This window comes from Ornithorhynchus anatinus, chromosome X1, assembly GCF_004115215.2.
Source record: "Ornithorhynchus anatinus isolate Pmale09 chromosome X1, mOrnAna1.pri.v4, whole genome shotgun sequence".
NCBI classification, from domain to species: Eukaryota; Metazoa; Chordata; class Mammalia; order Monotremata; family Ornithorhynchidae; genus Ornithorhynchus; species Ornithorhynchus anatinus.
In genome coordinates this window covers 89,288,166-89,303,406 of record NC_041749.1, presented here as the reverse complement: position 1 = coordinate 89,303,406, position 15,241 = coordinate 89,288,166, and the positions used below count along the sequence as shown (strand labels likewise).

The 15,241-nt window shown below is 45.4% G+C and overlaps 1 protein-coding gene across 1 annotated transcript in view; it reads right to left on the bottom strand.

The window, feature by feature from the left end:
* The window catches only part of EEFSEC (eukaryotic elongation factor, selenocysteine-tRNA specific), a 312,677-nt gene that overhangs the window by 76,883 nt on the left and 220,553 nt on the right, over nucleotides 1-15,241 (bottom strand). Inside the window, exon 6 of the mRNA XM_007668320.2 lies at nucleotides 9,060-9,216. Within this exon, the coding sequence (XP_007666510.2) occupies nucleotides 9,060-9,216 (157 nt within the window). The remainder of the gene's footprint in view (nucleotides 1-9,059; nucleotides 9,217-15,241) is intronic.

Sequence of the window (15,241 nt, the reverse complement as noted above, 5' to 3'; positions counted from 1 at the left end):
GTTCTAAGAGCTGGGGCAGATACAAGGTAATCGGGTTGGACACAGTCCCTGTCCCACATAGGGCTCATAATCTTAATCCCCATTTTACAGATGAGGGAACTGAGGCACAGAGAAGTTAAGGTCACACAGCAGACAAGTGACAGAGCCTGGATTAGAATCCTTGACCTTCTGACTCCCAGGCCCATGCTCTATCCACTACACCACGCTGGTAGCCGTAGTGACTCCGGGCCGGGGACTGAAAGCTGTGGTCCTTAAGGTTTCAGGCTTGCATCGTGACCTTGCCGACCCTACTCTCCGCTGACCACATCCCCGTCCTCCTCTCGCCTCCACCCTATATCACCTATCATCAGCATGGCACCCTGCCGATTTATTCCCATCCAATCCTTTCGTGCTGTCCCATTTTCCACCCCAACACACATCTAAATGTGGCTTGGGGACCTCCTGCTCCACAGTGGGCAATTTCCCCTCCATCCTTGACCTGTTCCTGATCTAATCACTGCTCTACCATCATCAAAATCTGGCTCACTCCAGCTGACACTGTTTTCCTTGCTTCTCCCTACCAAGGGGCCCTCGCCTTCTCCCACTCTCCAAGGCTCACTTGGAAAGATGCAAGAGGGCCCGACTCCCTAGTCCTGTGCACCACTTTGGCTCTGTCCCAATTTTTTTTTCCCAATGGTATTTGTTAAGTGCTTACTATGTGCCAGACACTGTAGTAAGCACTGGGGTAGATACAAGGTTGTCAGATCAGACACAGCCCCTGTCCCACGTGGGACTCAAAGTCTTAATTCCCAGTTTACAGATGAGGTAACTGAGGCAGAGAGAAGTGAAGTGACTTACCCAATAAGACACAGCAGACAAGTGGTGGAGCTGGGATTAGAACCCAGGTCCTTCTGCCTCCCAGGCCTGTGCTCTAGCCACTAGGCCAGGCTGCTTCTCCAATTAGCACTCTTCACTCCTCCCACTCTCACCTTCTAACTGAACCCCACTTTTAGCTCTTCCATCTCCTCCTCCTTCTCATTCATGCTGTTCCCCCAGCCTGGAACTCTTTCGCCCTCAGACTTCAGCTCTCCCCCATCTTCAAAATCCTTCTAAAATCCCACTTCATCCAGGAAACCTTCTCCAATTAATTCGCAACACCATAATCACACCAACTCAGCAGCCACTTATAATTTATAATATAGAAGAATTTATATATAGAGAGAAGCAGCGTGGCTCAGTGGAAAGAGCACGGGCTTTGGAGTCAGGGCTCATGAGTTCGAATCCCAGCTCTGCCACTTGTCGGCTGTGTGACTGTGGGCGAGTCACTTAACTTCTCTGTGCCTCAGTTCCCTCATCTGTAAAATGGGGATTAAGACTGTGAGCCCCAAGTGGGACAACCTGATTCCCCTATGTCTACCCCAGCGTTTAGAACAGTGCTCGGCACATAGTAAGCGCTTAACAAATACCAACATTATTATAATTTATTCCAACCCTCAGTACTCATGTGCATATGTATATTAATTCAACATACAGTCTGCTGCTACACCAGATTGTTCGGGACGATCCTGTTTCTTCTAATACTGCATTTGATAGAGGTATGCATCGTCTGAAAAACATTCACTAATCCCCTAACGGCATTCTATCCACACTGTGCGGCGACAAACGCATATTACTGAAAAACTGAGTGCATTTGAGAAGGCTGAGAAGCTTTCTGGGGTAGATCCAGGTCTCACAGTCATATAGAATGTTGGTCCTCGGGAGCGTTACGCAGATGTTTCATTTGACCTGAAGCCCCACTGTTGCTATACCCTGTCAATCTCTCAGAGGATGGACTGGCTTTCTTAATTTGGTTTTCTACATCTTTGTCTATCCGTGCATCGATGGCAGCATTCGGCTATGTGCTGTCGATAAAAATTTCTGGTACGGTTGCTCCCAGGGTGTGTCTTGCACAGAACACCAGTTTCCTTCGAGCCTGTCAGCTCAGAGGGTTGTGCAAATGGGGCAAAGCAGTTTTTACATAGCAGAATATCTTTTTGTGTTTGTTTCTTCAGAGCGTGGTCATCAGTATGCAAGAGCTTCTGGAAGACATCCTCAGAGCCTTTCCATGATGTTTGCGGCCTGTTGAGTTGGAGGACTTTCTCAGCAGATCACAAGCATATTCTACTGGTAGCTATTAAATTCTCTTATCACCTTTTCAAGCACGTAGGCAAGGGAATAAGACTGGCCTCACTGCACTGACTTACTTGACTCAGATGATGCTGGGTATCTGCTAACTCTGTTGCACTGTACTCTCCCAAGTTCTTAGTACAGTGCTCTGCACACAGTAAGCGCATAACAAATATCATTAATTGACTCATTACTGTGAGCAGAGAACTCTTGGCCTAATGGAAAGAGCATGGGCCTGGGAGTCAGAGAACCTGGGTTTTAATTTAAGGGAAGCAACGTGGCTCAGTGGAAAGAGCCTGGGCTTTGGAGTCAGAGGTCATGGGTTTGAATCCCGGGCTCTGCCACTTGGCAGCTGTGTGACTGTGGGCAAGTCACTTAACTTCTCTGTGCCTCAGTTCCCTCATCTGGAAAATGGGGATTAACTGTGAGCCTCACGTGGGACAACCTGATGACCCTGTATCTCCCCCAGCACTTAGAACAGTGCTCTGCACATAGTAAACGCTTAACAAATACCAACATTATTATTATTATCCCGGCTTCGCCACTTGCTTGCTGTGTGACCTTGGGCAACTGTGCCCCAGTTTTCTCATCTGCAAAATGGATATTCAATACCTGTTCTTCCTCCTTCTTAGACTGTGACCTCGATGTGGGAACGAATGTATCTACCCTGGCATTTAGTACAGTGTTGGACACACAATAAGTGCTTAACGAATACCACAATTATTACTAAATACCTGGGGACGTATATCAAAAGCAGAATATACAGTCCTGCTCTCGAAGATCTTGTAATCTAATGTGGGAGACAGGTGGACACAGACTGTATATATAAAATAGGAACAAGAGGAAAAATATAGATTACTATAAAAATATAGGAAAAATTTGGGTAATAACCAAAATAAGGAAAATAAATAAATAAGTAGTATAAAACGATCGAGATCCACCTAAATATCAAGGGTGGTTGATGGGATTACATGACCAGGGAGGAGGGGGTTAAACCAGGGATAGCTTGGTGGAGATGGTGATACTGTAGGAGGGCTTTTAAGAGGGGAAATCAGTCAATCATATTTCCTGAGCACTGACTGTGTGCAGAGCACTGTAGTAAGCGCTTGGGAGAGTACAATATAACAGAGTTCTATTTATTGCTATCATTTTTGTCTGTCTCCCCCGATTAGACTGTAAACCCGTCAATGGGCAGGGACTGTCTCTGTTGCCGATTTGTCCATTCCAAGCGCTTAGTGCAGCGCTCTGCACATAGTAAGCGCTCAATAAATACTACTGAATGAATGAGTTAGTAGACATGCTCCTTGTCTACTAATAAATTACAGATATGTACATAAATCCTGTGGGGTTGAAGGGCAGTTGAATAAAGGATGCAAATCCAACTACAAGGGTGATGCAGAAGGGAGTGGGAGAAGAGGAAATGAAGGCTTAGTCAGGGAAGGGGTCTTGGAGGTGGGGTGCTTTCCATAACGCTATGAAGGTGGGGAGAGTGATCGTCTGTCATCTATGAAGAGGGAGGGCGTTTCAGGCCAGAGGCAGGATGTGGGCAAGAGGTCAGCGGTGAAACCGACTAATTTGAGACAGAGCGTCTAGGTTGGCATTAGAGGAGCAAAGTGTGCAGGCTAGGCTGTAAAAGGAAAGCAGCGAGGTAAGGTAGGAGGGGACAAGGTGATTGACCACTTTAAAGCCTTTGGTGAAGAATTTCTGTTTGAAGGGGAGGTGGATGGGCAATCACTGGAGGTTCCCGAGGAGTGGGGAAACATGGACTGAACAACTTTGTAGAAAAATGATTTGGGCAGCAGAGTGAACTAAGGACTGGATTGAGGAGCAACAGGAAGCAGGGAGGTCAGCGAGGAGGTGGATGCAGGCAGGATAGAATAAATGCTTGGATTAATGTGGAAACAGTTTGGGTGGAGAGGAAAGTAGATTTTAGAGATGTTGTGGAGGTTCGGCGGAAAGGATTTGGTGACGCTGAATGAGAGAGATGAGTCGAGGATAATGCCGAGGTTAGGGGCTTATGAGAAAGGGAGGGTGGTGGTGCCGTCTACAGTGATGGGAAAGTCACAGGGAGGACTGATGGGATGATAGGTAGGGGAAGGATGTGGCTTGGCAGATTTTAATGGTGGAGTTACAAGAAGGGGGAAGAGTATATACAAAGTATCAGAGACTGGTGAGTCAAGAGCGAGCTACCCTTAGGAGGCTAGCTTGGGAGGAGCAAAGGGTGAGTAGAAAGGTAAGGAGGACACGGCTGTGGAAAGACTTGGATCCAATGGTCAGACATTTCTATTTTACATGACGCTCATTATTCCCTTACACCGCTGGCTACCCATTTCTATCTGTATCGAATAGGCTGGGTTGGCAGCTGTTTGAGTGGAAAGAAAGGGGGCAGACCCAATAGGAAAACCCAGCAGGATTTGGCAGCAGACCGAATGCGAGACTTGAAAGAATACAGAATATGTGAGGGGCATATCTTCAACCAGTCCTGAGTAAACTGCTCAGACTCCTCAGAGCTTTGTCCTAGAGTGGCCTGAATAGTCTTTCTCTCTTTTCAAGGTTTTTGTCAAATCAGACAGTTCCCTTACCAACGCTACTAAGTGTCGGGGGAATTGGCACTCCAGCAAGACAGCAATGGGAGCTGGGGTAGAGGTAGCCCACCTGCTGGGATGGAAGGGGTTGATTATGTCTCCCTTCCCTGGGCTTACACATTAGATTCACCTGGGAGATGCTTCTTCAGAATAGCCCTGGACGAACTTCAGAGGAAACTGGAGAGGGAAGTGCCTACCCAGAGACCGTTGGTGGGCCAACTTTGGTAGACATACCCTGAAGGGATCACCTAATTGATGAGCTGAGGGGTCCTCTACCCACCTTGAAGAGAAAAGCCACTTCTGCTCCCCTTCTCTTGACTCCCTTCTAATTGTTCAACACATATCTATGTACTCCATCATGTGGGGTGGTAAGCATATGGGATTCGTTACCACAGGAAGTTGTGCAAACCGAAAGTGACAGAAGGTTCAAGGGGGGCTTTCAATAAATTCATAAAAGAGAGGCCCTTGATCGGCTACTAGAGGGAAAGTTTGGGGGTGTACAAGGAAAATTTAGGGATGTTAAATGGTCATCGCTAGCCGTCACGGATGGATGTCCTCCAAGCATCCCTTGGGCACAGTTGCTGACAGAATGCTTGACTGTCTGGAGCATTGGTCTAATTCAGAAAGGGTTTATGTTCTTATCCAGTGCTTAGAACAGTGCCTGGCTCATAGTAAGCGCTTAACAAATACCATCATTGTTATGTAGCTGAACTCTCTCCCTGAAACTATCTTCTCCATAGGTTGCCCCTATCTCATGAACGAGGGGGCCAAACCAGTGTTGGAGAGACCAGGTCCAACTCAATTCAGCTGATGACTGACAGCCTTTTTTGGTCAGAGTACCAAACAAAAGCTATCAAGTACAACGGTGGACCCAACTGGTCCATCTACCCACTCAAAAGATCTCATTTCACCACGAGTTTGGCTTTTAAATAACACAAAACTAAATGCTATGCCTATTAGGCTGAAACAGCTTTCAACTTGTAATTTTTTTTTTCTGGCCCCAGGATCAGATGTCTTTGGTTTATTGAAGATTCCTTAACAATTAAGGCACTTCAAAAAGGTTAAGAGTAATTCTTTATGGAAGGAATCTACAGGGAAAGGCAGGCTGCAAATGTATGGGTGAGGGGGATGGTAGATTGGGGGTGGGACAGAGGAATCTAACCAGTTATATTTAATTAAAAAAAAAAAACCCACAAACAGGATGCAGACACATTAAAAAAGCAACACTGACCTAACAATGGAATGTGAACTGTATTTGACTCAAATGGCGTCATCGCCTCTCCCTTCCCCCACCACAACCCAGCAACCTTTTTAAACCGACAGGGTTGTTTGACTGAAGTGTTCATTTCCAAATCACTCTCTAACTTTCCACTCAGCTGTTGAGATCCTAAGAGATGCTTTGCTTTGGCTACTGTTCCATCCTGTTATGTGACAGAGCCCCAAGCTCACTACAGGCCAGAGGGTTAAAAACAAGGTACGGACTCAATATGCTCCTGTAAAAATTATCAAACACTATCTGCCCCAAAACAATACCCGAGAGGAGAGCACGATGTGACACAGGATTCCCAGTTTTCAGTTTGGTTGCTGCTTGTTTATGCAACTTGGGATGGGCAAGACTGGATTGCCATGATGATGGCAAAGGCTCCTTTGGCTAAGGGCCTCCATTAAGGCCATCCTATGGCAGGAAATTTGGGTTTCCCCTCACACAAATGACCAAAACACAAATAACACTTTCCTGTTATGAGGTACATTATGAAAAGGAATTCGTTTTGCACTTGTGTAATCAGTGGTTTCACTACCAAACTTTCCTTGCCAATTTTTCCCTCCTCTTCCTTCAAGGTCAGATTTTTCACCAACCCGGAGGACTATCGAACTTGTTTAGGCACAAACAACAACTGGCTTCCCTGCCATTCTGTCCACATATGGATCTAGATTATTTCCTGAAATAGTAATTGTGGCATCTGCTAAGCACTTACCTCGTACTAAGCACTGTACTAAGTGCTGGGGTAGATTCAAGATAATCGGGTCCCGCTTGGGGCTCACAGTCTAAGTAGGAGGAAGAACAGGTATCGAACCCTCAATCTGCAGATGAGGGAACTGAGGCACAGAGGAGCAAAGTGACTTGGCTAAGGTCACCAGAAGAATAACTGCAGAGAAGGGATTAGAACCCAGATTCTTTGACTCCCACGCTCTTGCTCTTTCCACTAGGCCATGATTTTCAAGTCTCTGGCTCCAACCCATTCTCCGACACGCACGGGATCTTCCCAAATATGTACTAACAAGGCCACTATGTGTCTGGGATTCCCTGGTTTGGCACAGGAATTGGGGGGCCGCCACACAATGTCGATATCAATCTGCGATCCAGATCATTTGCTCTACCTCTTCAGAGGCCCCTTTGGTATCTCGGAAACTCACCACCCAAACCATCGGGGGTCTCAAGTCCACCTCCTCTGGAAATGTCCAGATGAGTCCTCCCCAGTTCAGTGGAAATCTTTAAATTTCTAGAGCAAGATGCCAGGATTGGCCTACAAACTTGGGTATTGCCACTGAAATGGGGTCTCATCAGGTGATTGCCACTGAATTGGGGCCTCAGTGAGAAGAACAAATCACAGCCTCTATTCTGTGAGGGGGATTTACTGGAGTCCGGTTTTCATACATTCCTCAGACACTGGTGGAAGTGGTGAATTTATCTTTGCTGTGATGTGTAAGAGATTTTTATAAGCAATTATAATGGAAGAGATCACAGGGTAACAAATACGCAAAGTCCCCCATGGGCAGAGAAATATTACAGTGAAGATAATAATAGTACTTCTTAAGCACTTACCATGTGACAAGCACTGTACTTAAGCACTGGGGTAGTACAAGTTAATTAGTTCCGCCACAGACCCAGTTCCTCACAGAGCTCACAGTTTAGGGGGGAGGGAGAACAGGCATTCGACCACCATTTTACAGATAAGGAAAGTGAGGCACAGAAACGTGAAGTGACTTGTCCAAGATCACCCAGTAGGGGAGTGGCAGAGCTGAGACTAGAACCCAGGTCTTGCGAATCCCAGGTCTGTGCTCTTTCCACTAGGCCATGCTGCTTCTCCATGTCTTTAGCTTCTGTTGTACTTTGCCAGGTGCTGAGTACCATAGGTCCCCACTCCAGAGGGACAATTTCCCCCACATTTTTCTGAGCTGGACTCCCAACCTTGCTCTCACAGGGTCTCTGACGAGGCTTGAGAGCTGCCAATCAGGTAGGGCTGAAAAGGCCCCCAAATGGTGGCTTTCTGAACTATAAACTCTTTGAAGCTTGTCCCCTCCCAGTCCTCAGCCCCCGTAAAAATCGTACAAAAAGAAAAGCTGCCCCTAACGATGATGGTCATACTAATAATTGTGGCATCTGCGACTTACCATGCGACGAGTCCTGTACTAAACACCGGTGTCGATACAAGATAATCTGGTTGGACCAATTACACTCCAAAAATGCCATTACAACTCTACCATAAGATAGAGTGAAACTTGACATCTCTTAAATCCAGTTAGGACTGACACCCCAGACGTAGGACGTCAAGAAATGGTAGTTTCATTCACTTTTCAGTAAAGCTAAACCCACATATCCTGTGATACAGAGACACTTTTGAAGGAAAGTCCTGTCTATTTTTAAGGGATATAAACTACCCTTCACCACCATGCTGCATATAAATCTTTGGTCTTAAATGGGTTTTAATACAATTATTAAAGCCCTTGCCACCCTCCATTTCACAACAGATGAAACAAGACCATTCATCTTGGAACACAAAAAGCAGCTAAACACCTGGCGCATCGCAGCAAAAAATGTGCAAATAAGGGGAACGTCAGAACTGCTGGTTCTTCCCAACTCCAGATCATGCTGTGTCAAAGAATCTGGTGCTCTGTGCCTCTCTCAGAGTGGGAGTTTCTGAAAAAGAATGTACCTCAGACCAAAAAATGAATGCATACTTTCCACACTTCCTTCTGTACAAAGAATCTCCTGCTACGTGAGTACTGTATGAGTCAGCAAGCCATCAGTGGAACAAACAGGGCCCTGAAATTCCCCTCTTCGGTTCTGTGGATGAGGGGGCCCTAATGGACCCAGTCCAAAATCTTCCAATATTAAGTGTGGGGGTGTGGGGGAGGGAGGAAGGCAGGGCGCACTACCAGTTGGGACGAAGGCGCCGCACTCTGCTCCCTTTTAATGTTGGGTCAGCATTACCCTCATGACTCCTGTCAAGTTGATGGGACAGTACTCGTTTGAACAGTGCCCCTGAGTGACACAAGGCGCCTTTGAATTGGAGCAAATAATCCAAGTCTGAAAGAACAAACACTTACTAGGAATCCGGATTTTGAATTTGCCGCTCTGTCCAAAGCCGCCTTCGATGACTCCATCCTCTCCTGTTGACAGTTTGACTTTAAGGCCCACAAAGAGCTGGATGTTGGTCTCCTTTTTAAACAGCGAACGGCCAATTACACTGTAATCATCCATCACCTACCCCGTCCCCCCCAAACACACACACAAAGAACAAAAAAAAAACAACAAAAAATCATTAGTCTGCTCACATCACCCCAAGGCCTTCCTGAGATGCCCAGGAGCCTCACTTCTGTTGTTTCTAGATTTCTTCTGACTGAGAAGAAAGAGTCTCCTTATAAACAGCACCTGCCTGGGGCAACTTGTCTAAGAAAGATACAGTATTGATGACTCATTCATACACATATTCCTTCCTGCCCCCCCTCATTTTACTTCCTTTATTCTGATGTGCATTTTATTTAATATTTTGTCTTCCTCTTTGGGACTACAATTCTGAGTTTTTGTATGCTTTTGTCATTTATAGGCAACCTAGGTCTTGGAAAGGCAGATATTACAATAGCTAGTCTTCCAGAATACAAAACAGGAACATTTCTTACTCTCGGATCCCAGGAAAACACAAACCTGGCTTGAAACCCTTCCCTGAGATTCCCGTGTAATCCCAACAGACGCCAAATATTCTCATCGTTGGTTTAGAGAAAAAGACAAACATTCAAATCAGTGAACTGCTTTTATTGGCCTATTTCTGCTAGTCACATGAGTCACTGTCTCCTCCCACTCTCCAGCTGCAAAAGCAAATTCTACAGAAAAAGGGACAATGTGAATACTTCTCCATTCCCAGTTTTGTAAAAGGATGGACACCATTTCTCTTTCAGCACAATGGGTGCATTTAAAGTACTGGCTTGCTGGGTTAAAGGAATAGGCAACCCCTTTGAAGACACAGACCATGTCTTTTCTTAAGTTCCATATACTTTTTAGTATGATACTTTAAACATATGGATATTCAAAAATACCTTAATAAAGAATACAGGCATGCCCCACGAGATGCAGCATGGCCTAGAGGATAGGGCACGGGCCTAGGAATCTGAAGGACCTGGGTTCTAATCCCAGCTCCGTCACTTGTCTGCTATGTCACCTTGGGTAAGTCACTTAACTTCTCTGGGCCTCAGTTACCTCATCTGTAAACTGGGAATTAAGATTGTGAGCCCCATGTGGGACAGGGACTATATCCAATCTGATTATTAGATTGTATCTACCCCAGTGCTCATTACAGGGCCTGGCACATAGTAAGCACTTAACAAATACCATTAGGAAGAGAGAAAAGATACAAGGCTTATATTCCTTGAAAAGGAATACGCATAGTGGGCATTGGGGCAATTCAAAACATATTAAATAAATGAGAGGTTGAAATTATGAATTTTTGCAGGAAGGTGCAGAAGCAGAAGCTGCTTCTGCTGACTAGGGTAGGGTTTTTCAACTTCAGGAAATAATCTGAATAATTTACTTTAAATAACTTTATAGCCCGCTAATTCTTTCTGAACCCTGGAACTCCTCTCTCCCTTAAGGTCTCATTCCTTAATCATTTTTATAAATTTACCTGCTTTCGTGAAAATGGATTCCCAACCTTTTAATCCCCAAATTTTAGGTGGGGGAAAAACCATAACTTCATCTGTTTTATCATGTTGAAATGATGCACTGTATCATCAAAGGTCATTGAGGTCCTTATTGAAACTTGATTCCTCTATATGAGATGTGATCAATTCACCACCATCTGCATCATCCATTTCAAAATCAAGTCGCCTCGCCAGATGAACAACTTCTTAGGTTTTCCTCTCAGCAGTTTTGTCAGTGCCTTGAAAATCTCATACCAACTCTGGGAAGAGAGTCCTCCAAGATCCATTCACGGCGGATTACTTAATCTGGGCCCAGGGGAGGAAGGGGCAAGGGGGCATTTACTTACCTGTAATGCTCTGGTCAGGCATAAGACAACGCATGTGGTGTATTCCCAATACATCTTGCATAGTAAGGAAAAAATGTGGCCTACCGGGAAGAGCTTAGAGTCAGGTGACATGGCTACTAATCCTGGCTCTGCCACTTGTCTACTGTGTGGCCTTTGTCAATCATTTCACTTCTCTGGGCCTCAATTTCCTCATTTGGAAAATAGGGATTAAATGCCTGTTCTACCTCCCTTTAGATTGTGAGCCCTATATGGGACAGAGACTGTGTCCTACCTGATCAACTTGTATCTACCTCCACATTTATTACAATGCCTGGCACACAATAAGCGCTTAAGTACCACACAAATACAAACCAAACGAACCACAACAAAAAAAACCCCTGAATAGACAGAATTCTGAGTTGTATAACTAGTTGCCCTTCACATTCTAACAAGATACCACTGAAGTTTTACCTAAGAACTTGTTTTGCATTCTCCCAAGTGCTTAGTATATACAGTGCTCTGCACACAATAAGCGCTCAATAAATACCATCGAATGACTGATATGAGTGTGGGTGGCTGAAAAGGCCAATAAGGGACCCACAGTCTTGGCCACAATTGGCCACAACACATAAAAGTCATCTCTTGTAGGGGTGATGCCTGAGTTGGATCCTGATCCATCAGTCAATTACTTACTTGTAATTGATTACATTACTTGTGGTACCCATTGAGCGCTTACTATGTGCGGAGCACTGTACTAAGCGTTTGGAGGAGTACAATATGACAGAATTACCAGACACATTCCCTGCCCATAATGTGACTTAGCTGCAGTCACCCTCTCTATGCCTTCATTTACTCGCTAAACAAATTTAAAAAAAAGACAATCCACATTTCCCAAACAAAATGTGGCTCTTAGGCCAAGAATGCAAATCTGCATTATTACACAGAGGGGCAATCCTTATAATCAGCATTTCAATTCCTGTAAGATCGGAGAAATTTAGCATTTCCAAAATCCGAGGTACATTTTCCTCCAGCTGAACTGCTGTCCTTATCCATTCATCCCTTCCCTGGATTCAGTCAGAGAGCAGACAGATGTCAATAAGCCGAATGGCTCTCTGTGAGTCCTGTAATAATTCACCTTTGCTTACAGCCTAATCCTAAAGCCCCAACAGAAACCATGTCGCTGGTGTGTTAAACCAAAAATCCGAAGAGAAGAGATGTATTGATTTCCAATTTCAAGGTCTGGGGATGTTGGGAGGACCGGGCCCAAGTCTGGATTCTTAATTAAGCAATCAGGAAGGGTGTTGAGGGCATGGTGAGATAACCACCCTCTGGAGGCATTCTAAAGCTGAAGATGCAACCAAGTGAACCTAAGCTCAAGAGGTGTGAATATTTTAAGATGCAGGAGCTCCTTGGAGCAGTAACAACAGCCTTTATATGTGGGAGGGAAAAACACAGATGTGCTGGTTCTTTTCTCTACTGAGCTGGAAACAGCTTCTTGAAGGGCTAATTACACTGCAAAAGGATGATTTACAGCTACAACTCATGGAATAACTATGGTGACGATGATGAAGATGAGGCATCTATTTAGCAGCTGTCTTGGAGGAACAAAGTGTTTTTCAGATATTCTCTCTCAACCCATTAACCGCCCCTGCCATTTTTTTTTTTTTTTGAAATTTTTAAAAAAAGCTGCCTTGGAGGAACTCCGAGTGCTTTCTGGATATTGTCCCTCAAGTTATTATCTGCCCCTGCCTTTTACACGGGGTTGTGAGAACTATTCTCTCCCTCAATCAATCAACTGTATTTGTCGAGTGCTTACAGCATGCAGAGCACTGTACTAAGCGCTTAGAAGAGTACATTACAACAGTATTATCAGACACATTCCCTGCCCACAAGGAACACAGAGTCGAGAACGGGAGACAGACACTAATCTAAATAAGTAAATTACGGATATGTACGTAAGTGCTATGGGGCTGAGGGTGGGGTGAATGAAGAGTGCAGATCCAAGTGTAAGGGTAATGCAGAAGGAAGTGGGAGAAGAGGAAATGAGGGCCTAGGTGGTGAAGGCCTCTTGGAGGAGACGTGCCTTCAATAAGGCTTGGAAGTTGGGGAGAGTGATTGTCTGTCCGATATGAAGAGGGAGGGATTTCCAGGCCAGAGGCAGGACGTTCTCGACTATGAGCCCCATGTGGGACAGGGACTGTATTCGGCCTGATTACCTTGTATCTACCCCAGAGCTTAGAACAGTGTTTGACACACAGTAACTGCTTAACAAATACCATTTTTTATTTTTTTGAAAAAGGAATATAGATAGAGTCTAGGAGACTCTAGAGATAGGAGAACCAGGAGAGAACAGTGTTGGCGAAGCCAAGGTTGGATAATGTTTCCAAGAGAAGGGTAGGGTCCATGGTGTCTGAAGCAGCTAGAAGATCAAAGAGGATTAGGATGGCGTAGAAGTGAGAAGATCATCGGTGACCTTTGAGAGGGAGGTTTCGGTGGAGTGAAGGGGATGGAAGCCAGATTGGAGGAGGTCAAGGAGAGAATTGGAGGAGAGGAAGTAGACAGTGGGTGTAGACAACTCACTCAAGGAGTTTGGAGAGAAGCAGCATGGCTTAGTGGAAAGAGCATGGGCTTGGGAGTCAGAGGTCGTGGGTTCTAATCCCAGTTCCGCCATTTATCAGCTGTGTGACTTTGGGCAAGTCACTTAACTTCTCTGTGCCTCAGTTACCTCATCTGTAAAATGGGGATTAAGACTGTGAGCCCCATGTGGGAAAACGTGACTACCTTGTCTCTATCCTAGTGCTTACAACAGTGCTTGGCACATAGTAAGTGCTTAACATTATTATTAAATGGTAGGAGGGAGATGGGGCGATAACTGGAGGGAGTAATGGGACTGAGAGGTTGTTTTTTTTTAGGCTAGGAGATACATGAGCATGTTTGAAAGCAGTGGGGAAGAAGCCACTGGAGATTGAACAGTTGAAGATGGAGATGAGGGAAGGAAGGAGGGGGCAAGTTTTTTGATAAGTTGCATAGGGATGGGATCGGAGGCACAGGTGGAGGGGGTGGATTTTGAGAAGAGGCGGGAGATCGTCTCAAGGTACTACTGAGAAAGATGGGAGAATCCGAGAAGGGGTAGGGGGAGGGAAGGACTGGAAAGGAGCAGAGGAGATTTTAGGGAGATCACGCCTGATGGTTTCAATTTTCTCAATAAAGTACATGGTCAGATCTTTAGGGACAAGAGCTGGGAGGGGAGGGGAAGGGACGACAAGGAGTTTGAGGGAGTGATATCCATTTTATATTTTAAATCCATATCGCCATTTTACATATACAGGAACAGAGGCACAAGGGGAACTAACCGTTGACACGGCTGATCAGTGGCAGCGTTGGAACTACAGTGCAAATCTCCTGATTCACACATATTCCACTCTGGAGTCGCCTACAGAATGCTGGATGAGAGCGAGATTCATTTGGGCATTTGGTATTCACCCCACCCTCAGCCCCTCAGTGGAAAGAGCACAGGCTTGGGAGTCAGAGGTCATGGGTTAGAATCCCAGCTCTGCCACTTGTCAGCTGTGTGGCTGTGGGCAAGTCACTTAACTTCTCAGTGCTTCAGTTACCTCATCTGCAAACTGGGGATTAAGACTGTGAGCCTCACGTGGGACAACCTGATTACCCTGTATCTACCCCAGCGCTTAGAACAGTGCTCTGCATATAGTAAGCGCTTAACAAATACCAACATTATTATTATTACTTAAGTACATAGAGAAGCATTGTGGCTACAGAGAAGCAGCGTGGCTCAGTGGAAAGAGCAGGGGCTTGGGAGTCAGAGGTCCCACATGGGGCTCACAGTCTTAATCCCCATTTTACAGAGGTTCTAATCCCGGCTCCGGCACTTGTCAGCTTTGTGACTTTGGGCAAGTCACTTCACTTCTCTGGGCCTTAGTTACCTCATCTGCAAAATGGGGATTAAGACTGTGAGCCTCACATGGCACAACCTGATCACCTTGCATCTCCCCCAGCGCTTAGAACAGTGCTTGGCACATAGTAAGCGCTTAACAAATGCCATCATCATCATCATCATCATCTACAAATGGTATCTTGTAAATTATTTATTTAACATCTGTCTAACCTCTAGACTGTAAACTCGTTGTGGGCAGGGAATGTCTCTATCAACTCTGTTGTATTGGACTCTCCCAAGTGCTTAGTACACAGTAAGCGTTCAATAAATACCACCGACTGATTCATCAACGAGTGAGTCATAATGCTCCTCCG